Consider the following 27,395-nt stretch of genomic DNA (forward strand, 5'->3'; position numbering starts at 1 on the left):
TTTGGTGTGTTTCACTGGGCCGCAAAGAAATATAGAGCTGAGTATCATCAGCATAACAGTGAAACCTAACACCATGTCTCCTGATAATATCTCTCAAGGGTAACATGTAAAGCGTGAAAAGTAACGGCCCTAGTACTGAGCCTTGAGGTACTCCGAACTGCACTTGTGATCGATATGATACCTCTTCACTGCTACGAACTGATGGCGTTCAGATAAGTACGATTTGAGCCATGCTAAGGCACTTCCACTAATGCCAACAAAGTGTTCTAGTCTATTTAAAAGAATGTTGTGGTCGATAGTGTCAAACGCAGCGCTGAGATCCAGTAGAACTAATAAAGAGATACAACCACGATCAGATGATGGAAGCAGGTCATTTGTAACTGTAATGAGAGCAGTCTCAGTACTGATACGGTCTAAATCCTGACTGGAATTCCTCACAAATACTATTTTTCTCTAAGAAGGAATATAATTACCTTTTCTAGTATCTTTGACAGAAAAGAAAGATTTGAGATAGGTCTGTAATTAACTAAATCTTTGGGGTCAAGTTGTATTTTTTTAATGAGAGGCTTAATAACAGCCAATTTAAAAGTTTTGGGGACATATCCTAATGACAGTGATGAATTAATAATAGCCAAAAGAGGATCTATGAGTTCTGGAAGCAGCTCTTTAAGTAGTTTAGATGGAATAGGGTCTAACATACATGTTGTTGGTTTAGATGATTTAACAAATTTATACAATTTCCTATAGTAGAGAATGAGTGAATTGTTCCTCAGGGGATCTATAGTGCACTATCTGATGCGATATTGTAGCTGACGGCTGCATGGTTACAATTTTATCTCTGATAGAATCGATCTTGGAAGTAAAGTAGTTCATAAAGTCATTACTGTTGTGCTTTTGGGAAATGCCAACACCTGTTGATGCTTTATTTTTCGTTAATTTAGTGATTGTATTGAATAAATACCGGGAGTTATGTTTGTTTTCTTCTAGAAGAGACAAAGAGTAATCAGATCTAGCAGTTTTTAATGCTTTTCTGTAGGATAGGGTATTTTCCCGCTAGGCTATACGAAATACCTCTAGTTTTGTTTTCCTCCAGCTGCACTCCATTTTCCAGGCTGCTCTCTTTAAGGTGCGAATGTGCTCATTATACCACGGAGTCAGACTGTTTTCTTTGATCTTCCTTAAGCGTAAAGGAGCAACTGTATCTAAAGTGCTAGAAAAGAGAGAGTACATAATTTCTGTTACATCAAGTTTTTCTGCGCTGTTGCATATGCTGAGGAATTGAGATAAATCAGGAAGATTACTTACAAAGCAGTCTTTTGTGGTAGAAGTGATGGTTCTACCATACTTGTAACAAGGTGTAGAATTTACAGTTTTAGCTATATGGAGTTTACACAAGACTAGATAATGATCTGAGATATCATCGCTTTGCTGCAGAATTTCAACACCACTAACATCAATTCCATGTGACAGTATTAAATCTAGAGTATGATTTCGACAATGAGTAGGTCCGGAAACGTGTTGTCTAACCCCAATAGAGTTCAGAATGTCTATGAATGCTGATCCTAATGCATCTTTTTCATTATCGACATGGATATTAAAATCGCCAACAATTAAGACTTTATCTGCAGCCAGCACTACCTCAGACAGAAAATCAGCAAATTCTTTAATAAAGTCTGTATGGTGCCCTGGTGGCCTGTATACAGTAGCTAGTACAAACATCGCAGGGGATTTATCACTAACACATCTTTCTCTAGATAATGTTATACGTAGCACCATAACTTCAAACGAGTTATACTTAAAGCTTGCCCTCCGAGAAATACTGAGAATATTGCTATAAATTGTAGCAACACCTCCCCCTTTACCTTTCGGACGTGGCTCATTTTTATAGCACTAATCTTGGGGTGTGGACTCATTTAAAGTAATGTATTCATCTGGTTTTAGCCATGTTTCTGTCAAACAGAGCAAATCTAGATTATTATAATTGTTCAAATCATTTACAAAAAGTGCTTTTGTAGAAAGGGACCTGATATTCAGTAAGCCAAGCTTTATCAATTGTTTCTTTGTATTGTAAACATTTTTTATTTGTTGAACATCAATTAAATTGTTACTCTTACTTTGGTTTGGATGTTTTCTGTATTTTCTAGTTCGGGGAACAGACAAAGTCTCTATAGTGTGATATCTAGGTGAAGGAGTCTCTATGTGCTGATAATTAACTGACTTCTGTGACGTGAGGCAGCTAGCAGACAGTCGGTTTAGCCAGTCTGTCTGCTTCCTGACCTGGGCCCCAGTTAGACAAGTACGAACTCTAAGACTCTGTGCCATATTTCTAGAGAGAAGAGCGGCACCACCCCAGGAGGGATGAACACCATCTCTTTGCAATAGGTCAGGTCTGCCCCAAAAATTCTTCCAATTGTCTATAAAGTCTATGCTATTCTGCGGGCATCACTTAGACATCCAGCCATTGAGTGACGCCAGTCTGCTATGTATCTCATCCCCCCGGTAATCAGGGAGCGGACCAAAGCATATTACAGTGTCTGACATCGTATTTGCAAGTTCACACACCTCTTTAACATGATTTTTTTTGTTTAATTTTGTTTAATTTTTGTTTATTTAATGTCCTTACTACGTTTAATATCTTAATTTGTGTTCCAAAGATGCACAAAGGTCTTATTACTAATCAAAAATTAAGTTTTGATATATTTATGGTAGAAAATTTACAAAATATCTTCATGGAACATGATCTTTACCTAATATCCTAATGATTTTTGGCATTAAAGAAAAATCTGAATTTTGACCTGTACAATGTATTGTTGGCTATCGCTACAAATATACCCATGCTACTTATGACTTGTTTTGTGGTCCAGGGTCATATATGCCAAAGCTTTTGATGGCTAGTTTTACACTACTTATTTTTGGAATTTAAATGTTGTTGTGGGTTGCTGGGCTTGGAGTGGCCGGCCCAGGAGACCCCATGTTTGTTGTCACAGCTGAGCTGCACACTGTTGAGGCAGTCAAGCGCAGACATGAAGCCAGAGACTCTGAGGACCACCACACCACAGAGAAAATGCCTTCTTAGTTTGACAGTAACTCATTCTCTCTGTATAAACCCCCACCTCAAGCAGTCTAATTCTAGTGCGACCTCTTGGTAGGTGGGATGTTTTCACTCCAGGCTGAGAAAGAGCAGCTGATGTCTGCTCCGAAAATGGAGTTTGGGAGGCATGGTTTACGGAACGGGGTCAGCGCTAAGAACAAGGGCTCTTGTGTGTTATAAAAACTCTAGTCATTTATCACTGCAGACAATCTCTGGACTGGAACCATAGCATATATATAGCTGCACTGACATCAATTTCATTTTTTTTCTTTCTTCTGCAAACACAATTTTTGAGCCAGAGAATATGAAATGTACACTCTTAAAAACAACGTTTCTTTATTTCCATCTATGGACCAATGCATATATATTATATAATATCCCTGGAATCTTTCCATTGCACAAAAGGTTTATTACATTGGAAAAAGGTTCTTAGATGATTAAAATGTTCTGAACCCTAGGAAAACAATGGTTCTTTTAAGAACTGTTCACTGAAATGTTCTTTTGCAAACCCAAATAATTCTTTCATGGCATCACTGTGAAAACCTTGATTTTGGAGAACGTAAAGGCCGGTTTACGCCATGATAACCATAACAAAAAAATAGCATGGAGTCCACATCACTATAACAATAACGGCACAGAGGAACACAACATTGAAATTGCAGTGATTTCTTTTTTCCAGCTGATGAACGATAAAAACATTGGCAGCAATCAGAATCCATCATGCTTTAAAGAGTTGGTGTATTTAAAGTGGCAGATGACAATTACAGTCAATCCTTATAATAAACAGAACGTTATCATGCATTGGTGTGGATGCTATAGTTATAGAATTATTATTCTTTGTGTGAATGGGCCTTTGTCTCATCTACGCGTGACAGCCTTAAGTAGTGCTTTACAATGAAGTTCAATGGGTGAAAATTTTAGTTGGTTATTAGTTCATTTTAATATTGTTAACTAACAACAAAAAAAACAATCTAGATTGTTTTGTTCACTGTTAGTTCATTACACCTAAAGCAATAACTGATTTTATTAATTGAACCTTATTGTTTGGTGTATAAACCAAAGAGTAAATAAGTAAAAGAAATTAACATTGACTGGTAGAGCATGGTGCTAACAGTGACAAGGTCAAGGATTCGAATACATAAAAGTATAAACATGAAATTCCAAACTAAGTATAAAATTAAAAATCCATTTTCTTGCAAACAAGCATCATGCATGAGACTGCAATGTGTGAGCTTGAGTGTGAAAGGGAGCTGTAACTGTGCAAGTAGTGCAATACATGGATTTAAGGTTGTTAACTAGCAGCAGATTTCCTCCTATTGTTGGAGGGTGTTGATACTGTCCAGGGAGAGCGAGGGGGAGTGGGAACTGAGAGGGTGGAGAGAGAGGCATGCTGCTGAGGATACCGGCCGGTTTGGACAGAGAGAGAGAGAGAGAGAAGGAGAGGGGGTGGGGAGTTTCCAGGATTGTTTAAGGCTAGTTTAAAAAACTGCCATCCGGGGGAAAACTTTCAGTACCTCAGGAAAACAAGATGGCCCAAACTCTGCCTTTGCTGCTGTTGGCCATGCTGAACTCTCTGAGCTGCCACAGTGAGGTGAGGGCCAGGGACCCTGACGTGGAGGAAGAAGAGGCTGTTGGGAATGGAAGAAGAAATGCACAGCATATTTCTGGCACCTTTGGGACCGCTCACCTACCCTTGCCACATGAACATCACGGCATCCCGAAGCCTTCAGAGGGAAAACCTCAAGACTCAGCATCAACCTCAAGAGAGACTGTACATCCATCTGCACAGAGCGGGTGAGTCAAGCTGACATATTTCAAACCACATGTATTTATAACTATATATACAATTTTGTGTGACTCAGGTGAGAATATTTAATTTGACATGAGTGATAAAATAGGTGTGAAGAATATATTTGTTGTATTTGTAAATTTGTTCATATATGTCTTGTTTGACTTGAGGTCTTAGGTCACCTCTAATTTTCATAACCCTTGTTTTCTTCTTTTACACTACTAGTCAGACATGTGGAACACCAATTTTATTATTATTACTAGTTACCGCATTGTAGAATAATACTTAAGTCAAAACTATGAAACAACTTGAATTTAAAAAATAGAAATGATGGTGAACAATAGCGGTTATAAATCAAAATGTAATAAAATCGCTATTTATTTATTTTACAAATCAAAGTAGCCAAGCGTCTACTTGAGATCACAAATGTAATATTTTTTTTCAGCTTAATGAGGTGCATCCTGGGATGCTTTTCCACTTGTTGGCTGCTTTTCTTTCTCTGTCTGGCCCAACCTATTCATGAAAAAAATTAAATAAAAACTAACCAACTAAATACATTTAAAACATGTTATTAAAATCATATAAAAATAATAATTTGTGTAATAAATTCTGAATTATCAAATGTTTTTTTTTTAATAAGATAATTCAAATTCTTTTTTGTAATTCATATATAGATGCATGCAATGTTAATTTCAAGCAATGTTAAACTTTTTCAAATGTTTAGTCGTGTGACTTATGTGTGTTCTAGAATTGTATTTATTTGGCTAAGCAAACAACACTAGATCACAACCCACTGAACAGACTGTGCATGCATCGCACACAGTCTTGTTTTCATTAGTTTCAATATTAAATATGCCGTTAACCCTGGCTAAAGTCCATTGCATTCTCCTTTTGTTCTGAAATGAATTTGCCTGGGAGTCTTGATTACAATAATCTGTATCAAAATACAAGTTACAGCTTCAGTGATCTAATCTGATATTATTGGTGGGAAAGAATTATAGAGTGACTGAGTTCCAACTCAATGTGAAATATAATATACAGTATACATAGGGGGCTTTTGATGCAAATGATTAGCTGTCCACTCCTATTCAACTTAAATGCATTAGCTGATATTTTAGTGTTGGTAACGCACACACTAACTCTGCGGGAACTGCTGATTTCTTGAGGATCCGATTCAACGACAGAGGAATTAGAGCGGACTGAGCATGCTCAGTACAGCATAACAGTGAGGCAGAGGACAGGTACCCCTACAGCAGTTTTCAAGGGCATTTACCTTTTAGTCTGGACCAGAACAAAAAAATATGAGCAACAGCTGTGTCCAGAAAAGACAAAGAAGGAGTGCTAATCAAAAGTGTTTAGGTGTTTAAAGGAAAATACAGGAGAGATAAAAGAGGGGTAAAGATGAAAGAAAGGTAGACTGATGAAGGATGTTCAGATGTGGGTACATGGAGACAGATTAATGATAAAGCCATATAGCGGCAGACAGGACTAGCATTCAGCCAAACTATGACCGAATCAGTGTCTGAATAGGGGCTGATGTTTTACTGGACAAAGGGACTACATGGTTCAAGGTGGCAATGAGAGGAAACAGGACAGCCCACCGCTATCTAATCTCTTTGTTTCTGCAGCGGATGCATAAAGGAAGGTCAGTAGAAAAAGCACGAGTAAGGGGTCGTTCAATACAGGACATGTTCTTGCATTTGAAAACAGCTAGAAAAGAATGTGTAAGTGTTTTTACCTTGACAAGCCAACTTAAAATGCTGATCCTTTGACATGGGATGCTGAAAAATACAGAAACGTCACAGAGTTCAAAAATGCACCAGATGTCCCATAGAAACACAATAAAAACTTGGAATATGGATGCATATGCCATAATAAACTGTGCATGAAAAACACAGACATGCAGCAGAAAGAAAGAGAACTGACATGGAAAATCCTATGTTTATGTATTTTTCTGTCAGCTCTTATATAATGTTCAAAATGAGAACAGCACACGGTTTATACATAATCAGCAATTATAGCATTCATCACTGTTGGGAAATGAGGCCACTACAATGCTATTACACAACTTTTGAGCAATGAGAAGAGTTGCCAACAAACATACCTTTTAGTGTTTGACAACTTCTCTAACTGGGTCGTTTTTCACAAAATATACTGTGTGTTTATGAAATACTACTCCACAGAAAAGCACAGACTTGCCAAAATAAGATTGAGGATGTGTAGACATCGTAATCAATGTGGGCTCATCAGATTCTCTCTGATACAACAGAAAGCTAAAAACAAACATAATGAACTTGTCAATGGAACGACATATAAAACCGCTTGCTCAGCGATTACATCTAGCCCTGAGCATGTTGGGAAGGGTACAACAGGAAGAAACAGGGGCTCAAGAGAATATATCTTCATCAAACTGTGATTGCTTGTAATCTCTGCTCTCAACTTTCACTTTTCTCTTGTCGTTTTCTTTTATTCTATGTTTTATCTTCCCAAACCTTCTGTCTCCTGCCAGAAACTGGTGTGCGTATGTAAATCACCGAATGGTCACCACAGCCGTACTCTACGCTACGGAGACTCAAACTGTGAAATCTGTGAACCCCTGTTCTGATGGAGCTCCTGACTGTCAAATAATCATGTGAGTCACATAAATCTCAGATCACAAGTTTCTACTATGATTTGCTTTCTGGATGTTGATGATGGTGATCATTAGGTATAGGCAGTCCTCACGGCCTGTATACAAGCAGAAGCAAATAGCACTCTCTTCTATGCGCTGGATGTGTTGCCCAGGATATGGAGGACACAACTGCTTGGTAAAAGGTAACATTGCATGCAATTTCAATGTCATTTTACATAGATGTATAAATACAAGATGTTGGGAGTATGCATGTTGCTCTTTGGCCATTTTCAAAGGAAAACATCAGTTGAGTAGCCCATTCAGTTTTAGTGACTCATCTGTTGCTTCCTCTTTATCTTTTTTCCAGACAAACCTCCAGAGGATGAGTCGCATGATTTAAAGTCTGAGATGAATGACAATGGCAGCTCAGGCAAGTCTGTTGTTTTGGGCAAGGCTGGCTTTACCTTTAACCTTTCATACCTTTCCTTTTTCTGCAAGGTTGCTTTTTTAAAAAAAAAAACCTTTCTGACAAACAGAGGAAATATCCAGCAGGCCTTTGGCTCAGTGAGTGTCCTTCAACAGGAAAGGTAGAGACAGCTGGCACTGGATAGCTGGAGAAACAGTGCCCTATGCCAGCACGCAAAAACAACAATCACGTATAAGAATAACAACAACTTAAAGTCATGTTTTCCACATATCCAAAATATCTGGCAGGTGAATATTTCGACAGCAGAACATTTTCCCAGAAGCCATAATTTGTGCCCTCATGTCTTTGATTCCTGTGCAGAAGTCATAAAATAGGTCTATGTGTCTCTTTAAAAGGTCTCCTATAATCCACTCATCACTCTTGCAGTTTAAATCACATTAATCAATGTAATATTTTACTTAAACTTTGAAATCGATGTGTTTGTTTACAAGAGTCTCATGTGTGCCAAATATTTTAAGCCTCATTTCATAAAAAAAAAACAATTCTTAGTAAAAATAATATTTGGTTTCATAATATATTGGGTCATTAAATATAACGTTCGTGAAGTATTTTAAACACTGTAATCTTCTAGATTAGATGTTGGAAAATCTTTAAGGTCTAAAATAACCCCTCTCAAATGGGCATATGCGTGGGCCCAGTATTTACCCTCAAACTCAAAATGTTCTGGTTAACTTCCTTCTCACATTCTCCCTCCAAAAAAAATGTGTTTGTTCTTCTTTAGGAGGTAAAATGGGGACCGACCAATTGGAAGATGCAAAACCCATACAGGAAGCGCCTATTCATGGTTATTCACCAAACCGGAGTACTGTTGGTAAGCGGCAAAATCAGCATGCAGGAAGAACATTTAGACTGACATATTACAGCAGGCATGTGAGATTTCACCATTCAAAAGTGAACGGCTTGACTACTTAAACAATGACGTCTTCTGGAGGATATCCTCTCTTTCTTACAAACAAACTCCACCATGATGTAATCACCCACAGAGGGAAGGAGACAGGGCAAAAAGTCATCAGTGAAGCACATGCTCAAGATGAGTCATAGAACAGATGATCCAATATCATCCAATATCATCATCTATAACCGCTGATCTCATTGCATTTAAATACAAATACAGCCCATTAAAGAACATCCACCAAAAATGCATTAACTGTAATAAGTCTGTAAGGAAAGGGTAATTCCTGATGAAAACACCATAAAAGCTCATGCAGTTGCCCGTCAGGCACAGTGATATCCTCAAGGGACTAGGGTTCTGGCAGGGAGATTGTCTGCATGAACTCAGTGATTTAAAGCTATTTCTGTAGCTGTGTGAGGAATCATTATTCTGATATATCCACTGTTTTCTATGGTGGCCCAGTAGTGTGCGACAAAACGAAATCTCCACAACACAATAAAATCGCCACAACACAAATCATAGGACTAATTTCATTGTGTTGTGGCTTGTTTTCGCTGTGTTGTGCTAATTTCGATGTGTTGTGCACTGCTGGGCCACCGTAGTTTTCACTTATTAAGATCTGATAAGTATAAAAATGGTAAGTCTTTACATTAAAGTGGCTTGTTATCAATATTCTAGGTGCCAGAGAAGGGATCCCTACCTCTCAGCCTTTGCCTTTCCTTGATTCATCAATTCTGCTGTCGATGCATCAGTTAATGTCAACTATGATGAGTCAGCTTCAACCAGTGCTGGAAAGCTTCAATCAAACACTGAAGCATCTTTCCAGTGAGGTGGAAGCATTGTCTCAGGACTTTCAGCAGTTGCGGATGGAACAGGAAGAACACAGGCCCATGACCAGAGGCGAAGGTCATAGTAGACCTATCAAGCAGAGACTAGAGTACAGCCATCTCCAGATCAGTCAAATGAAAACCCAATTGGACGCACAGAAAGACCAGTTTGAGAGGGCCTTTCAGGTCCAGCAAGAACTGCTGAAACACAACCTAACAAAACTGAAGGAAGAGATGGATGATCAGATCAGTCACAGTCAGGATGCACAGGTCATTCATTCACTAGGACTACTTGAAATGATTACTCAAAAAAACACATAAAAAAGTGCATAAATTAATAAACATTTTATTATACCAACAGGTGAATCTCCAGTCTATAACTGAATTGGTTGAGGAGGTGAGACTTGGCCAGAAGAAGCTGGAAGGGGCACTGCAGAGAGAACGTGCTGAGTTTGTCAATCCGAATGGAGGCCAGCCAACACAGGAGTCAGGAGTGTGGGAGGCCATCACTCGTCTAGATGAGAAGGCACAAAATAACTCTGTGAAGCTCAGCAGCTTGTCTGAGACTTCTAAGGACTCTGATGGAGCAGTCTGGGCTCTGCAAAAAGACCTACTGGACCTGGGACAGAGCCTAGAGAAGGTCAAACAACAAACTGAGATCCACTTTGCAGAGACTGGTCTGGAGGTGGAGGCTACTCGTATCAGGGTGCTCAACAGCGTTGGCGAGCTTACAGCTAACCTAAGTGTACACGAGGGTCAGTTGAGAGAAATTGAACTTGACCTGGACAACATCTATCAACAACTACAAAAAAATGATTCAGCAGTTGCAGAGCAGGCCTGTAGCTGTAAGTTGATTGGCAGTTCACTAGCAAGGTTGGAGCTGGAGGTGGCTAATGTGACACAGTTAGCCAAACAGAACCAACTTGCACTTGAGGAGACAGATCTAGAAAGGAATCATTTCACCGAAATGGAGGATCTTCATCAGGGCCTGCTGAACATAAAGGAATCATTGGCCTTTGAGCAGGGCAGAAGCAGGCGTCTTCTAGACAGCATGTCCCAACTACAGGCTTCACTCCTGGACAGCCAGCAGGAGATCCGAGGCCTGAGGCAGCGGGACAAGGACAAGTCGAATAAAATTCTAGGCCTATCAGCCACCTTCTCTTCCCTCATGAATGATGCCATACGCCACTCTGAAGTCCTGGAAGTGCTACTCGGAGAGGAGGTCCTGGAATTCACACGTTGGTCACATAACCAAAAGAAAGAGCTCAGTATCCCAGATCTTTTACAGAGAATGGATGTGATGCAGCAAAAGATTGAGACACATGATAGGATTCTGGTCTCCCTTCAGAGAAAGCATCCTGACGGAGATGAGATGAATAGCGATGACCCAGTGGCATACTTAGAGGGGACCGGTACAAATCACCAGGTGAGGGGCTCTGAAAGTTATCAGTCCTCTTTACCAGACCCTTCGACTGGAGAGGAGGATGTGGATTATTCAGTCAGTGACTTCTGGAGTCTGGGAAAAGAGGTGGAGCAATTAGCAGGTAGAATAACCATGCTGGAAGAACGCTGTGGAAACTTCACTACGCCCCCTATTGGTTCTGTTGTAGAACTGCAGGCAGACATAACATCCCTACGTGAGAACCTGGAGGGTCATTTGAGAATGTTTCAAAAACTGTTCAGTAATACAGAAGAACTGATCAGCTCGGCTAGAAGCCTGAATCTAGATGAAGTTTGGAGACTGGTGAGAAAAAAAGAAGGAAAGAGAAGAAGTGGGAGTCTAAAGCAAGAAGATCAGATCAAGAAAGATGAAAAGTCTTCCAGCGGGCGAAGCAAAAGATACAGTGAAAGAGGTAAGAGATCTTACTACAGTTATTTCATTTGCCATTCATCTTAAACATGAATTAAGTTATTTGATACTGCATGACCTGCATAGTGTACATACAACAACACTGCCCCTCAGTGGACAACACTAAAACTACATCATGACAAAGCATTTTTTGTCTAACTGAAAATGATACTTTTTACCTAAAAATCTATAATTTTATCTCTTCAGGACATGCTTGGTTACCACATTCCCCCGTGGTGTTCATCACAACCCTGGACTACAGAAGAGGACCAAATGGGGAGCTCACATCGAAAAACGTGGTTGAGAACTACGGTGGTTCTTTTAATCCTACATCAGGGGTGTTCCAGGCCCCTGAGACTGGATTCTATCTCTTTTTAGTGACCTTAGACTTTGAGAGAGGCTTTTCATTGGCTGTATTAAAGCACAGCGGAGTTCCAGTGGCCTCCGTCAGACAGGAACAAGAGGAGAAAAGGGGTCCAGTGAGCCGAGCCTCCCTGCTGGAGCTTCGGCAAGGGGAGACAGTTACATTAGAATTGATACATGGATCATTACGAAAATCGCAGCTTGGGGACAACACACTGTCTGGACTATTGCTCTTCATTACAGAGCACAAGGACATGCTGTGAAGAGAACTGGATGAGTGACAAAGGCATGGGAGGATACGTCTGAGTCTGATGCACTGTGCGTCACTGCCAGACATGCTGTATTTAGTATGCATGCAGCCTCTTCTTGAAGGTGCAAAAATCTTTACTTGTTGAAATATTATGTTTTGTAACTGATTCCGGAATAATACTGAGAAACATGGTAAGTTAAAGAAATAAGGGGGAGCCAGTTATTTAACAGAATTATTTAGATACCACCAGCCCATCTGTTGATCTTTAAAATGTGGAGGATCTAATAATAAGGCAAGGGATACATTATGGAAACAAGTGAGGTAATATGAAAAAACAAAAGGTACCAATAATACAGAAACTCTGTACATAAAAAAATGGACATCCAGCAATTCATGCATTCAGTTTGATCACATTCAACGCAAATGTCAATCAAGAAGGAAAAAAAAAAACAATGACTGTTTACTAAAATAAGGTAATTTACTTAAAAATTGATACATTGGACTAAGTTTGTGTACAGAACAGCTTTTCTTGGTAAACATAAGGCACCTCTCTTAAAACCAGATGTTGTGCACAATTAAACTAAAGTTCATATTATTCAGGCCATTTTATGTTTCCTTACATGTTAAAAAATTAAGACAAAAACATTGTGAAGTCATTCTCTAGACATATGAGCTTAAATTAGTTCAAATATGATTTACACGGTAACTGGCATGGTTGCAATGGACTGAATAGGCTTGAGGACAACCGCAGCCCAAACATTTAGAAAAGGCACACAAGCAATGGGATATCTGAATCGTCAATGCAAAGCAAAGGATTTTGTACCTGTATGATTTATATTTCTCAGACTGCTATAACATCCTATTTAAATGCACGCTGATAATATAACCTGATCTTTAAGGCAGGAATGACCAATTTTTTACAGTTTTGAAATTAAACCTGTATTTTCCACAAGTGCTAATAATGCATTGTTGTGTGATTTAAGTTTGAGATTACGCTCTTGAAAAAAAAAATGCATTCACAACCTTATTTCTGAAAAAAAAACAAGTTATGAAAAAGTATTTTCATGTTTATGAAAGTTGAACTAAAGTTGCCTGTCCTGACTTGCATACAAAGGGTCTGATTTTACACATTATAGAAATGACAAATAATGATAATTCACACCCACACTTTCATAGGAAGTCATTAAATGTAGAATTTCATCTTAAAGTCATAAATTTAGTATTTGAAAGGTTGAGCTGCACTGTAAAAACATTGAGAATGTCAGTTGCAAAAACAGTGTTAATAGTCCTGCAAGTAAAAATATCTTACCACAGTAATTTATACTATATGACATGAATAAATAGCACATGCATTTGCATTATTCTATCACATTAGACATTTATGAGTCATATGATTCCCAAGCATCACAACATTAGATTCAAGGCAAAACTGTTTAAATTAGGCATCGAAAACAGCAATCCAACCTGACACTGATGAATCTGATGTGATATAGTGAGGCTGACTCGAAGGCTATTGGATAAAATACAACAACGTTTATGAGTCATTTGGGAGCGGTGGGCATACATCTGCTCCGACACACCTCCAATAAGCCAGATCAGATCTGCCATTCTGAGAGATCAGTCACCATATCTTCTAGATGAATAGATCTTACATGGCGGCGGTGTTGGCAATATTTGACCGGTGGTACTTCAATTCTTCAAGCCAGAGCTGGAGTAATGATCACATTACTCCTGTCATTACACCTGAACTTTCATTCCCAGTCTTCAGAAAATGGGAAGTTTTCAACAAGAAAACCTTATTGCTAACACTCTTTTTTGGACAGATTCCAGATAACGGGACATTTTTTGTTTTATACATATATATCATAATATGGGTCATCTGAATTAAATAGGGTGCGTTCTCTTTTGATGTTTCAGTGGCCACAGCTGCACATGATCCAAATGCAAAGTTGGCATTTGTAACGCTAGCCACACTGGAGCATATCCCAAGCATATTGATGGGTGTTTAGTCCGAATATCACCCCAAATATGTCCGCCTCTCCACTCAGTCAATAACAGAGGGGTCAGTCATCAAGCCTTCTCCCAAACAGCTCCATCACTGCTGGCACCATGCCACTCCTCCATACAGACGTATCGTATTACACAGCTTTCACAGAAAGCACCATATGCTCTTCGAATCGCTCCCAATATATAAAAGAGGGAAGGAATAAATGGTGGCGATGGGGATGATGTGCGTACCGATGCTTGCAGAATAGTTGTCCTTAGTTCCTCGTGGATGCATTATGGCACATACTGTCCAGCAGAGGGTGCTACATGACACTAAGAGCATTACTGCAACAGGGCGAGGAAACACAACCAGACAGAGAGGCAAATGTTCCGCTCAGCAGCGCTCCCACAGGTCTGTTTAGGAATTGAGGCAATAATTCATAAAAGTGACCATAAATATCTCCATGATTTATCTCAGACTGGCGTTGGAGGGAAAACTGATCATATTTTGATATCTTGTGATTCAACCATTTTGCCGAGTGTTTTCTTGACTCGAAGAGCTGTGAGGCGAGAGGCTGGGTTGTGTGCCCAGCACTCAGACATGAGCTTTAGCATGGCCCGTAAGCACTGTGGGGGCAAAAAACACAATTGTTTTGTGGCATTTAGTACATATCTGTTAGGAATGAGATCAACTTTATGCCAAATGTATTCATACATGTTGAAAAAATTAAGTTTTTATAAGTAGAAAAGATTGACTTTTAACTTGACCGGCAAGGGATAGAAGAATCGCTTTTTATTTTAGTTTTTTCATTTATATGTTTAGTATTGAAATGTTGTTATATGCATGTGTCAATTTGATTTAATTTCTTTATTTTCTTAAATATGTGGGTATATAGTATTTATAGAGTTGTAACTTTTAGTTTTAGTTACTTTTTCTTATTTGTAAGTCGCTTTGGACAAAAGCGTCTGCTAAATGACAAAAGTAAGTAAAGTAAGTAAACTTGAAGATTTGTAGATTGTTAAAAAATTCTCTCTCACATAAATGCTGTTCGTTTCAACTTACTATTCAAAGAATGCTGAATTAAGAAATGTTTCATGAGCACCAAATTAGCATATTTGAATGATTTCGGAAGGATCATGCAACACTGTTTATTTCTGTCTTTTGAGTTTTTCAAAAAAATTTAACTGAGCGCTGTTAAACTAAACTGCAATGCTAGATCTTACCTCGTCACTGTTCCAGCGATTAGACACCACTGGTCGCATGCCTTTAACACACACCACTTCCTTCATGTCCTCATAAGACGGTTCTGAAGGTACCATATCCCAGTATGGCAACTGATACTCCTCAACAATACCTGCACATTAAAGAAAATGCCATTATATATATAAAAAAAAAAAAACATCACATATTTAGAAACGAGAGACATAAACATGCTTTGAAATGTGTACACATTTGACATAACGCACATAAACTAACCTCCTGTCACGCATCGGCGTGCCATCTCCCAAACAATGAGCCCATAGCTGTAAATATCAGCCATTATGTACGCTTGGAATTGGTTCTTATTTAGGGTCTCATCCAGGACCTCTGGTGCCATGTACCGCCGTGTGCCCATCCTTGTACTCAGAGGTACATCCACCTCATTGGTATCACTAAAATAAAAGCAAATGCAAATGACTGCATACTAGCTGTAAATAAAGTATACTTCAATTATGTTTTTTTATATTGCTGGTGTATTTGCATGCATGTCTGAGTGTGTGTTGCAAGAGTGTCTTCACCTGTTATATTTCACAGCCAGGCCCAGATCAGCGATGCAACAGGTGCCATTCTTCTTTATGAGGATGTTTTTGCTCTTCAGGTCTCTGTGAGCGATGGCAGGTTTGCCCTGCGTGCCGTAGATCTCTGTGTGGAGGTGGCACAGGCCGCAGGCGGCAGAATAGGCCAGCCTTAACAGAGCCTGTGTGTCCAGGGTGGTGTATTTCAGATAGTCATAGAGAGAACCATTCTCGTGGTAGTCTGTGATGAGGAAAAGCTGAGTGAATGCTCCCGTGCCCTTAATATCTGCAGCTATAAAGCCTGGAGCATGATAGGAAAAATGAGTGTTAATGTAAGTAAAATATTCAATCTGTACATGTTTTATATCAGGGTACAAAAATACAAAAATTCAAATGTAATATACATGTGTTTGACTCTGTACATCGATAATGATTATTTTAAATGCATACAATATAATGTGTGTCCCTACTCAGTGTCTTTGGCCTTTTTCTTTGTGATGGAACCTACCGAGTACATTTTCATGCCTCATGAGCACCGTTTGGTATATCTCGGTCTCTCTGAACCAGCTAGCCTCTTCACGGGTAAAGAACACTTTCACTGCAACCTTTTCTCCTCTCCAGCGACCAAGCCACACTTCTCCATACCGCCCCTTCCCGATTTGACGTACCATCTGAATTTGTTTGGCAATGGTGCGCTGGACCTGTGAATTGACATTGGACAATTACACAAATGGACAACCAAGTATCATAACTCAAAATATTTCACTGTTCCGAACCAACAAAACAAGTTGCAAAACCATTTATCAAGGGTTCCCACACCTTCTGACTAATGAATTTATGAAGTTTTCAGTTTCGTGCCATTTTCAGCAATTTGTGATTATTGGATAATGATTTTCAAACCAAAAGAAGACAAGACAAGATAAAAAACAAAACAAAAACAAAAAACACTCCTGGGGCCTGTTTCATAAAACAAGTTTACCAAATAAGCCAGTTTTATTTCAGTTAGTCTGACATATTGTCAGTTGATTTGGTTCAAAACAAGTCAGACTAACTGAAATAAGTCTGGCTTATTTGGTAAACTTGTTTTATGAAACAGGCTGGCCCTGGCCAATACAATATTTTAGATCTGCGCACAACTACAAACATTTATACTTACTAAAGAAACTTTCATTACCTTTCCCTGACTTTTTTTTATATAACTGGAAACCACAATTCTCTGATATGTACTGGTTTTCAATGACCTTTAAAACCATGTTCTTATTATGAAAAATATGTTCAGAGACGGTGCCTCACCAGCAGGGGGAGCCCTGAACCAGAGCTGGACTGACTAATGAGATCTTTGAGAGACTCTCCTGCAGGGATGAAGGCCTCGTCCTGCTCCAGATCTCTCTGGTACCGTCTCCGTCCTGTCTGCAGCTTATACCTGATCAAACAGCCACACACAGCATATAATCACCTTCAATATGATGTTACATCACAGAAGCCTTCCACAAAGGAATTAGTTACTTATTACTGAGAGCTACAGTATATATCCATGCATTTAAGGTCAAGCATAAAAAGTGCTAAATTTACTTGACTATCTTAAACAGGTGTGCCTCTGCCAGTGTTATCAGTGTGCTAGTCAATAATTAACAGACTAAGGTGCATCTTTCATTCATTTCAGCTGGATAAACATGCCATTATGAAATAAAAGTCTCACCTGTAGTAACACACCACAGTTATGGCCACCAAAGTGAAGCAACACACCATCACAGAGATCAGAAAGGCCAGCAAGTGGGCGTTCCATAACGGAGGCTCTGGATTACAATGAGATCACAGAGTTTTAAAAACTGATAATAAGAAATGTTTCTTGAGCACCAAATCAGCATATTAGACACTGAAGACTGAAGTAATGGCTGCTGAAAATTCAGTTTAGCCATTACAACAGGGGTGTCCAAACTACGGCCAGCGGGCCATCTGCGGCTCGCTCTCACTCCAGTGGCGGCCCGTGAGGGATTTTTAAAAATGATACGAATCTGCAAGGTGGCAAGGTGGCAATGTGAGGTGGGCAAGCTACGGGCGTTTTCATCCAGCCCGTGAGGCAGTTGTTCCAAAATAGCTAATTTGAGTAATATCCAATAGATGATGCTGTAGCCTATAGTGCAGTATATAACCCCTGATTTACACCTCCAGTCAATCCGCTGCACGTTTCAGAAGCAGGTCTCCGCACGGCTTCACTGAAGATAGGCACCTAGTCTATTTTTGATGGACGCCGCATTCAAGCCGCACATCGAATATAAAATAAAAAATCAAAATAGCTATATACGCTACAAAAATGGCACAATTGTAAATAAGTTACTTGTTTTAAAAATGTGAAAGTGTTAATTTGTTTTGAAAAAGGCCTTGTATTGGAAGCGTTTTAAAAATGCTTAAAATGCTCTGTAGACTTTCCAGTATCAGAACAAATGCCAGCGTTATCCGTTATCCTCCTGCTCATGGGTGCTGTTATTTTTTGGGGAAAACATGGAAATAATCTGTAATTTTATCTTGCAAAGATATGCTTTCTTCTGTTTTCTACACACATTTTTATGGATATAGTAGCCTACTGTTTTTTCATCTGAAACGTGCTGCAATTTCCAAGGCGATTTAAAGCAATCAAGGTCAAGCGCAAAGCATGCACATTAGGATTGGTGATGAATGAGAAAAGGCAAGTGAGTTTGTTTTGAGTTTGTATTGTGCATTTTCCAACAACCACGACGCTAGTTTCAGTTTCGCATTAATTATTTAAGGTTGGCATAATATATGTTTATAGTGAACGCCACAATAATTTGTGTTTGTTTTTTTACTTATATGTTCGTTTTTTTTTCTATTCTGAACACTGCTAAATTTACAGGATTCTCTGTGGAGGGTGGGGTACAGACATGTTTCTAATGTTTGTAAACGTTTCATTTATTTTACATTATTTCTGAATGAAATGATAAAATGTGTCTTATACATCGACTTGTACACCCATGCAACTTATCTGTGTGTCAAAGTGCTCATAAAAACAGGTAGAGATGGTACAAGAAAAGAACTGCCATGTATGTACAAGTATACATACAGTACAGTAGTAAGTGAGTGCCAATTTAGAATTAAAAAAAAAAAGAAAAAAAAAAAGCAAAGCTGCATTTGTCATAAATATTATGCAACCCCTCACTTAATGTGGAAAACATGATGTGGCCCTCGAGTCAAAAAGTTTGCCCACCCCTGCATTACAAGAATAAACTACATTTAAAATATTATAACAATATAACAACAACAACAAAAAAAAAAGCAAAAGAGACTTCTTTCAAAAATCTTACAGACTCCAAACTTTTGAACAAAAGTGTATATATAAACACAAATACATATACAGTATTTATTATGTTTAGGTTGTTCTTAAGTGACGTGCAACTTACTTCCTGGAATAGCAGGTGGAAGTGTGGGCTGAAGGTCTCTATTACAGAAATCCGTGGAACAGCACTCAATGGTCCGTCTGGTCTGAGCATTAGGAGAGTCCTGGACAACAATAACCACATTCAGTCAATGATAATGCCTCAGCACTTAAACATTTATTCTTCACTCCCCTGACCATGTATTACCTTGCACTGGAAGTGGGAGCCCTCATACTTCATGCAGCCGGAGGTGAGGATAGCCTCGCCATGTTCATCCTCCTCTATGATAGCAAAACACTGGCCGTTCGTCCTGCATAAACACAAAAAGACCATTTAATCACAGTGTGTGCATTTAGGTGAGGAAAGTGGAAAGTGGCTGTTGTGAACAGCAGGAAAAGCACATGGTGTACTCACTCGCAGGTGTTGTTCGTGGCATCTTCGGGGCAGTGGCCTGAACAGTAGCAGCTAAGGAAGCGGGCAGCATCCTCTGGGGCCACGGTGGACCCATCCCCTGACTGGGGTCTCCTTGGATCTGATCCGGGCTTGACCCCAGTGCCGTGCAGCATGTAGTCTGGGTTCTGCCCACCTAGAAGAATTGAAATACAGGAAAACAGATTTTAGACCGCCTAAAAATATAGCTTTCTCTGACAGAATCATCAAACCAAAAATTAACATGCATATGCATAAATTGCAGTCTTAGTACTTGAAATATAATGTATGAACCTTATGGACTATTTTTTATTATAATTTTATAATGTTCTTAAATCCTTTTTGAAGCTTGAACGCTCTAGTCTTGATTCACAGAAATGAGCTAGTCATACAAGTTTGAGACAACATTAGAGAGAGAGAGAGAGAGAGAGAAAGAAAGGAGATAAAAAGAAAGAAAAACATATACACATTATATAGGCTATCTATGCACATATTTTTTTTTTTTTTTTTTTACTTTATAAGCTATAGAAATTTTTATTTTAATATATATCAAATAGGGAGCACAATATTGGATTTTTGCCGATATCTGATATGCCGAGATTTTTCATCTAATTTTGGGCCGATACAATGCCGATACCAATATATTTCCTGTGCAGAAATTATAAGCAAAATATTTTTAATTTTGGTTAGTTTTTAACAATAATTTATTAGAATTAACAAAACAATAATGAAGTTTTTTTTTACAGTACATTGAAGCTTTGAAAATAACTATAAATAAACTATATCAATCGCTGCATTCCCCCCCCCTTTTTTCCATGTATTCTGTATATAATCAGAAACACAGTCTAAATGTTATTTGTGTAGGCTATTTTACTTTTAATCTAATTAGAAGTAGGCCAACAGCGCCCCCTACAGATTAAAACTCCTTATCGAACGGGCGTTAGGACCCGGGGGAGGCGGTCACTGCTGCCGCTGCACGTACGATCACTGTATATCACACACCGAACGTATCATTCTGTATGTGCTTTCACAGATTAAATGCAGCGATACAAAACAGTCAGCCAATCTAATCTTCATTCAGACAAAACTTTGCTTCAAGAATGAGCCACACTGCTGATCTAATCACTTGCACACCCTGAGAACATGTGATTTATTCCTCTTATCGGCAAGATATAGTCGGCATAATGTTTCATATCAGGCTGATGCCGACATTTACATTTAAAGCCATTATCGGCCGATGCCGATATTGGTCCGATAATATCGTGCAACCCTAATATCAAACCTATAAAATTCACAGACACTTGTAGGGCTGCACGATACATCGTTTCAGCATCGTTATCGCGATGTGCGCATCCGCGATAGTCACATAGCAGAATGTGCGATGTTTACTTTTGTTATATTTATACTGATCATTTTCGCGACAGGCTCGTATCATGTCGCACCACCCCACGCTGCAACAGCTAGAGGCTCTCTGCACTGGACGCGACAAAGCAACCGTCGCAAATCATGTGAACTTCGAGTCAGTAAGTCATAAATAGAACACAGCATCAGTTTAATGTTGGGCAAAACTAATTGCAACCAAATTATGTGCTCGTGCGACCAACTGAGAAAGTTAGTCGCAAAAGTGAGATCAGTGGGAAGAATGAGTCTAGAGCCCTGCATGAAAAACTGCTAATTCTCAAAACATTTTTTGGTAAGATGACTGAAAGCAGGAAAAATCAAAGTGAAGTATGGACTTACTTCACGCAGTCATTTATTTACTTTATAACAGTAAATAAATATCGGTTCTGCATACCGGTTATCGGGCACATAAACATGCAAATAATTGGTATCGGTATCGATTATAAAAAAATCAGTATCGGTCGATCACTAATAATTATACAAATTAAATTTTCTATGCTGATTTATTCACCTACAAAATCACCCCAATCATTGATAATTTTTTTCCAAATAGAGCTGTTTAAGTCATCTGGTGATTTTGTTTAAAAAAAATAAATTTCATATCGCAATATATATCTAAACAAATAAATAAATAATAATAATAAAAAAAAACGCAATGTGTGTTTTTTCCAATATCGTGCAGCCCTAGTCACTTGGAAACAAAACCCCTCTTATTGCCTTCATTCTGTTCTAAATTATACTGCAAGGAATATAAGGATCTTAGATAAATAGGTGGGAGTGAGGAGACTGAGTAAAAGAGGGCGATAAGGCTTGAAACTGGGACAAAGAAAGAGAGACATGCAGATTTCTCTGGTGTAACTTGATCCGTCTGAGTGCGTGAGCATTTGTCGCAGATAGACAGGGTGCATATTGCCCCAGGCACAAAGACTCATGTGTTTAGTATTGCAGTGGGTGCTTCCTCTTAAAGCCCTGCTGCTCGTCCTGCAGGTCCAGGCAGGCCTAAACCCAGTCAAAATAAGCCCACACTAAAACAGGCATGCTGCTGTTTAGTAAAACACCACATTCCACACTTAGGATCTCATTACTAGGGCCATGCTTCAGACCCATCCCACGTCTTAAGGCTGCTTCAGTCCTTTCTCTCAATATTAATATATAAATTTCAGATGGAGACGAGAGAGCACCTCTGAATCACAGTGCCTCATTTCCCACAGTAGATGGGCAAATCCAAACAAATATAAATGTCAAACTCCATCCAGTAGGCATATTTTAACTGCTATCAGCACAGTTGCACGACAGTAACACCTCCAGCCATATCAGCTGGGGTGGAGACCACTAAACTGATATACAGTCTGATAAAACAGAAGCGTGGAGCCAGGATGCTTTAAACCCTGAGAGCTGATATCAGCCTGGGGAATGAAGAGGACGTGGCACAATAATATCAGAGGAAGAGAATAAACCGCTTGTTAAAAATCTACAGGAGAACCACACTACAGGAGAATTCAGTGAGAATCTAATAAAAATATATTCTTTCTAATTAGACATTGCTTCATATTTACATTCATATTGAAGTGAAGTGACATTCAGCCAAGTATGGTGACCCATACTCGGAATTCGTGCTCTGCATTTAACCCATCCAACGTGCACACACACAGCAGTGAACACACACACACACACACACCGTGAACACACACCCAGAGCAGTGGGCAGCCATTTTATGCTGCAGCGCCCGGGGAGCAGTTGGGGGTTCGGTGCCTTGCTCAAGGGCACCTCAGTCGTGGTATTGAGGGTGGAGAGAGCGCTGGACATTCACTCCCCCCACCTACAATCCCTGCCGGCCCGAGACTCAAACCCACAACCTTTGGATTACAAGTCTGACTCTCTAACCATTAGGCCACGACTTCCCTTCCATATTCAGTACAATGAATGAAGAAGCAGGTAATTTAAATAAGCCGAAACATCTAAAATGGCATTATTCAGCCTGTTATCCTTTAAATGAATATATTTTTATTTCCCAATCAATTTCAGATATTTTATATATTTTTACAGTACCACAGTAAAAATAAAAAAATTACAAAACATGGAATAAAATTAGTTTTATTTAAACCAACAGAAATTACAGGCACTACGACAAAGACATAAATACTCATATTGTATGAAAATATACTATAGTATATTAAATATATTTAATATGTTTCATTATCACTATAAAAAATGAATGTCAATATATATTAAATATACTTATTTGTACAAAAAAACCTTTATTTTCTTTTAGCACTATGTAATTTCCCGCATTTTGACTGTGGGCTGAAATACGACCTGAGCACGTTCTATTCACCCAGGGACTTGAAATGATCTGAGTGGAAAAACATGATGCACGGCCAGGAATAAATGTGTGCTTGACAATGCAGTGGCTATAATCAGTTTTATTGAGAGGGATCCTGGAACAGATGTGTCAAACATGATAAAATGTTACTCAACACCACGTCAATTTGTGGAACATCACTTACAAAAGAACGTGTCATGAAACATTCTGTTGAATGGCCTGAAGGTGAAATGGTGAGAAGTGGGATTAGGAGGGAAAGTGAAAAACCAGATTAGGAACACAAGAGACAGGATTATAGTGTATAAATGTGAGGTTGAAGACCGGGTCAAGTGGCACGAGCTCTGGAGACTGATCAAACACTCTCAAGCCCTCCTCTCTTTTCATGTAATGCTTTGTCTCTCTGTGTATGAGTCAGTCCATTCATATGCTACGCTCCTGCAATAGCCAGTGATACAAATCTTCTGTTTGTGTGTCACGGTTTGGCATTTGCACTTGAGAAATGTTCATTTGAAGCCACGAAGGCATCCCACGGCCCCCTCCATTAGGGCAAAATGCAAAATACACGGCGAAAGCATTTGATGTAACATATTTGATCACCTCGTTTGGTCCAGGCGCCGTTGCTGTCACACGGGGCCCAGTGTGATAATGGAGGTGGAAACCGGTAACATAAACATGGTGGAATAGAGACAGGAAAAAGAAAGAAAGAAAAACAGTATCGCTCTGAAAGCCCTGCTCTCAGCGAGAGGCCAGAAAATTGAAGGAATGCGAACGGTGCAGTCAGAAACACGGCTTGCTTTTAAGAGCGACTGTAAAAGGCAGGCTAATCTGTTATGATGTGTTGAGCCCTACACGTCCTAACAGCTACAATGCGCAGATAAGTGCCAGCTAAATTCCCGCAACCACAACAGCGGCACACAAACAACCACAGGGCTCAGGAATGTTATCTGAGCTGAAACACATAAAACAGGTTTCAAGCCAGAAGGGTTACTAAATCAGAGCACATCTCTGAAGTACCTCTGAGGCACCGAGTGATTCATTGATATTACGAAGCCACTGAATACATTTGCTCTCCTTCCCCCTCTCTGCGTCTTTCCTTGGCTCGGAGAGACTGATCTACAGAGCATCGCCGTACTCCTACATGTGTGCTTGATTCTGGCTCGCCGTCACCGTGGAGTCTGAGGTCTGGCAGTAATGAGTTCTGCTGACCGCATTCTCCCAGCCTGTAGGCAGCTCGGCTCAGACTCCAGCGCCAGCCTCTTAAAGAGACACTTCGGCTCCATTTTCCATACAGTCGACCCGAACATATACACAGCACTCTACAGTTACATCTCCAATCAAAGAAACAGGTGAAGCTAATCAGCAATCTCACTGTAGATGGGTAAAGCTTGTAGTTCTTCACAAGCTATGTTTCCATCCAAAGTTGCGAATTTAACTTGGAATATTGCGTAAAACATTTGCGAATAAAGCACCTTTTCCATTCAACGAGTCAAAGAGTACAAAATTATAATTTCCTGATAAACTGGCACTAAATATCACAAAAAAAAAAAAAGTAGGAGAAGCCACTGACTAATTTTCATATATAATAAATTACTTGTGCCTCAGAGCGGAGGTGGATAACTGCTGTCTGGAAACACGTTCATGTAAGACAGTTCTGTGAGGCAATTATACAGAAAAACTTTGACGATAGACAGGCTGTGCAACGAGATCGGTCTGCTGGCTAGTCAAGTTATGCGCCAAGTCACATTAATTTTTTTGATGAGCATGGAGGAATTTATTCGGTAAATGTGTTTCTATCTCCCTTTTTTGCATTGCAAAAACTTTTGTGAATTGATTTTTTCTCGAAATTTGGCATTTCCATTGATAATTTCTGATGCGATACTTCAAAACGCGCATAAAAACAGGGTCATGGAAACTGCTACAGTGGCCCTGAAACGTATCTGGACATGTAATGGTGTGTTCACACCAAACGCGAAGCGAATATGTGCATAATAAGCGAATATGCGAATAAAACCATAGCGTGATCAACCATGGTGGAGATGACTACGATCGCTGCTTTGTACCTTTTGTGGAAGTCCCAAATACACCGGAAAGCCAAACGCCGATGTGTCTGGGTTCACAGCACCATCCAGAGGCGGATGCAAATTGAAGTAAAATGTGTTACATGTAACAAAATGTGTTACATTTTACTACTGTATACACTGACTTTTTTATTATTATTGATAGCAGCATCTCTGTAGCCATGCCATGCCATATCTTGCATTCGCGGCATTTTGCGTCATTCGCGTCTCCCTCCGCCAATTCACCTCTATTAGCATCTTTGCATTGACTTTGTATGTGATCTACTCGCGCGAATAATTACATTCACGTTTGGTGTGAACATACCATAAAAGTCACACTTTAAAATGTCTGAATGTCATTGAATTAAACATCAAAATAATCAAATCAAGTGGCAACTGCAAAGAAAATGACACTTTAATAAAAAATTCACAATTCTGTCATCATTTACTCACTCTCCTGTCATTCCAAACCTGAATGACTTTCTTCTGTGGAATAGCTTCTTTCGTGGTCTTAAAGTCATTTTTCATGGATGTTTGAAGTCAATTTCCTTCAAGTTCAAACATGTGTCCTCATAGAATAAACACCGTTGTAGTTCATCATCATACTAACTATAAACATGTTCCACAAAACTCTTTTCTTCTTCATTTTCAAAATCATCTTTTTTTTTTTTTTAATCTAACCAACTTTTGTGAACGTTTTGACTGAAAAGTGTGCTTGTGCTATATTTCTATAAATCCATGTTTTGATATATTGCTGCATCTTGCAGTAACATTTTTTAAATGTGGTATCAGTGTCCATACACTTTTTACGGTCACTATTTCATGCCATAGTGTTGCTTGAACACTGTCAGTGTAAGACGGGGCAGTAGCTGAAGCTTTAGCTGTGATATCCAGTGTAAACATCTGTGGTTTGACCCTATTAAAGCAGAGGGTAGAGTAGGCAGCTCAGACGTTATTGAAGCTGTAATGGGAGGCTGGTCAAGAGGTAAGCAAAGAATATGAGTGCTTCACAGTCTTCACACCTTCATGAACAGGCTATGCTAGCTGCTTCTGGTTTCTGTAACAAAAGTGACAGCAAGACCGCAAAGAAGCTGCTCTGCATGTAAATTTCGAAATAAACTGAAAAGTAGTACGCTTTGTGGATCTCCATGTGTTCTCTGTGTTGTAGCTTTTATTTCTCAGTGCTGCAGCAAGACTTAACAGGAAATGATGCAATGAGCCAGCCAAGTCTCTATGAGGGCGTTTGGATTGCAAGCCTATAATCAAGACGCTGGTCCTCATGACAGTCTCTCAGTGTCTGTAGCAGAAACGTAGGAGAGGGTAAATAAAAACACAAAAATCCTCCAAGATGTCCTTGTGCCAAAATACATCACTGGGTATCCATTAGATACATCAAAATAACATGTGAATCATGTATCCTTGAGGGACGACACGTAGGAGGTTTGCCCTTCTGTGAGAGGTTGAAATATTAGAGACATTTAATTATTTTAATTCTTATACCAGTTATTCATTCAAATCTGCACACGTTTACAACAAAAAAAACTAAACAACGTGGAAAGGCCAGGATGTAAGTTGCGGGCTGGCAGGAACGACTTAAACTTTAAGTGGCAGTTAACCTGAACCTGCCATTATTATTTATTTACTTTCATCTTTTTAATAACGATCATTATAATTAATCACACAGGCTTCCATTTCAGGGCAAAATCCCCCAACACGTAATAATCCAGCACTACTTGTTAAAAATGGAATGAGGGAGAAGGAAAAAGGGAACATATTGAAAACAACGGCCTGCCTGACACACCAATAAAGTTGGCTGCCTTTATGAAAGTAAAGCACTAATGGGCTCGGAGACACCCCTACCTAAGTACCTAA

The 27,395-nt window shown here is 39.3% G+C and overlaps 2 protein-coding genes across 2 annotated transcripts in view; one reads left to right on the top strand and one right to left on the bottom strand.

Moving 5' to 3' along the window:
- The first annotated feature begins 4,508 nt into the window (after positions 1-4,508).
- On the top strand, positions 4,509-13,116 carry LOC306857823 (multimerin-2-like). The gene is made up of 8 exons (XM_079398015.1): positions 4,509-4,885; positions 7,390-7,512; positions 7,588-7,694; positions 7,859-7,921; positions 8,700-8,789; positions 9,549-9,967; positions 10,059-11,550; positions 11,754-13,116. The coding sequence occupies exons 1-8, from the start codon at positions 4,620-4,622 to the stop codon at positions 12,170-12,172; spliced, it is 2,979 nt and encodes a 992-aa protein (XP_079254141.1). The 5' UTR covers positions 4,509-4,619; the 3' UTR covers positions 12,173-13,116.
- The window catches only part of LOC306857831 (bone morphogenetic protein receptor type-1A-like), a 45,478-nt gene continuing 30,700 nt past the window's right edge, over positions 12,618-27,395 (bottom strand). Inside the window, exons 4-13 of the mRNA XM_079398039.1 lie at positions 19,728-19,899; positions 19,521-19,623; positions 19,338-19,437; positions 17,621-17,717; positions 17,215-17,344; positions 16,430-16,622; positions 15,925-16,222; positions 15,623-15,798; positions 15,370-15,500; positions 12,618-14,772 (exon numbers count right to left, since the gene is read on the bottom strand). Coding sequence (XP_079254165.1) covers positions 14,647-14,772; positions 15,370-15,500; positions 15,623-15,798; positions 15,925-16,222; positions 16,430-16,622; positions 17,215-17,344; positions 17,621-17,717; positions 19,338-19,437; positions 19,521-19,623; positions 19,728-19,899 — 1,526 coding nt within the window. The 3' untranslated portion in view covers positions 12,618-14,646. The remainder of the gene's footprint in view (positions 14,773-15,369; positions 15,501-15,622; positions 15,799-15,924; positions 16,223-16,429; positions 16,623-17,214; positions 17,345-17,620; positions 17,718-19,337; positions 19,438-19,520; positions 19,624-19,727; positions 19,900-27,395) is intronic.

This window comes from Barbus barbus (genome assembly GCF_936440315.1).
Source record: "Barbus barbus genome assembly, chromosome: 38".
NCBI classification, from domain to species: Eukaryota; Metazoa; Chordata; class Actinopteri; order Cypriniformes; family Cyprinidae; genus Barbus; species Barbus barbus.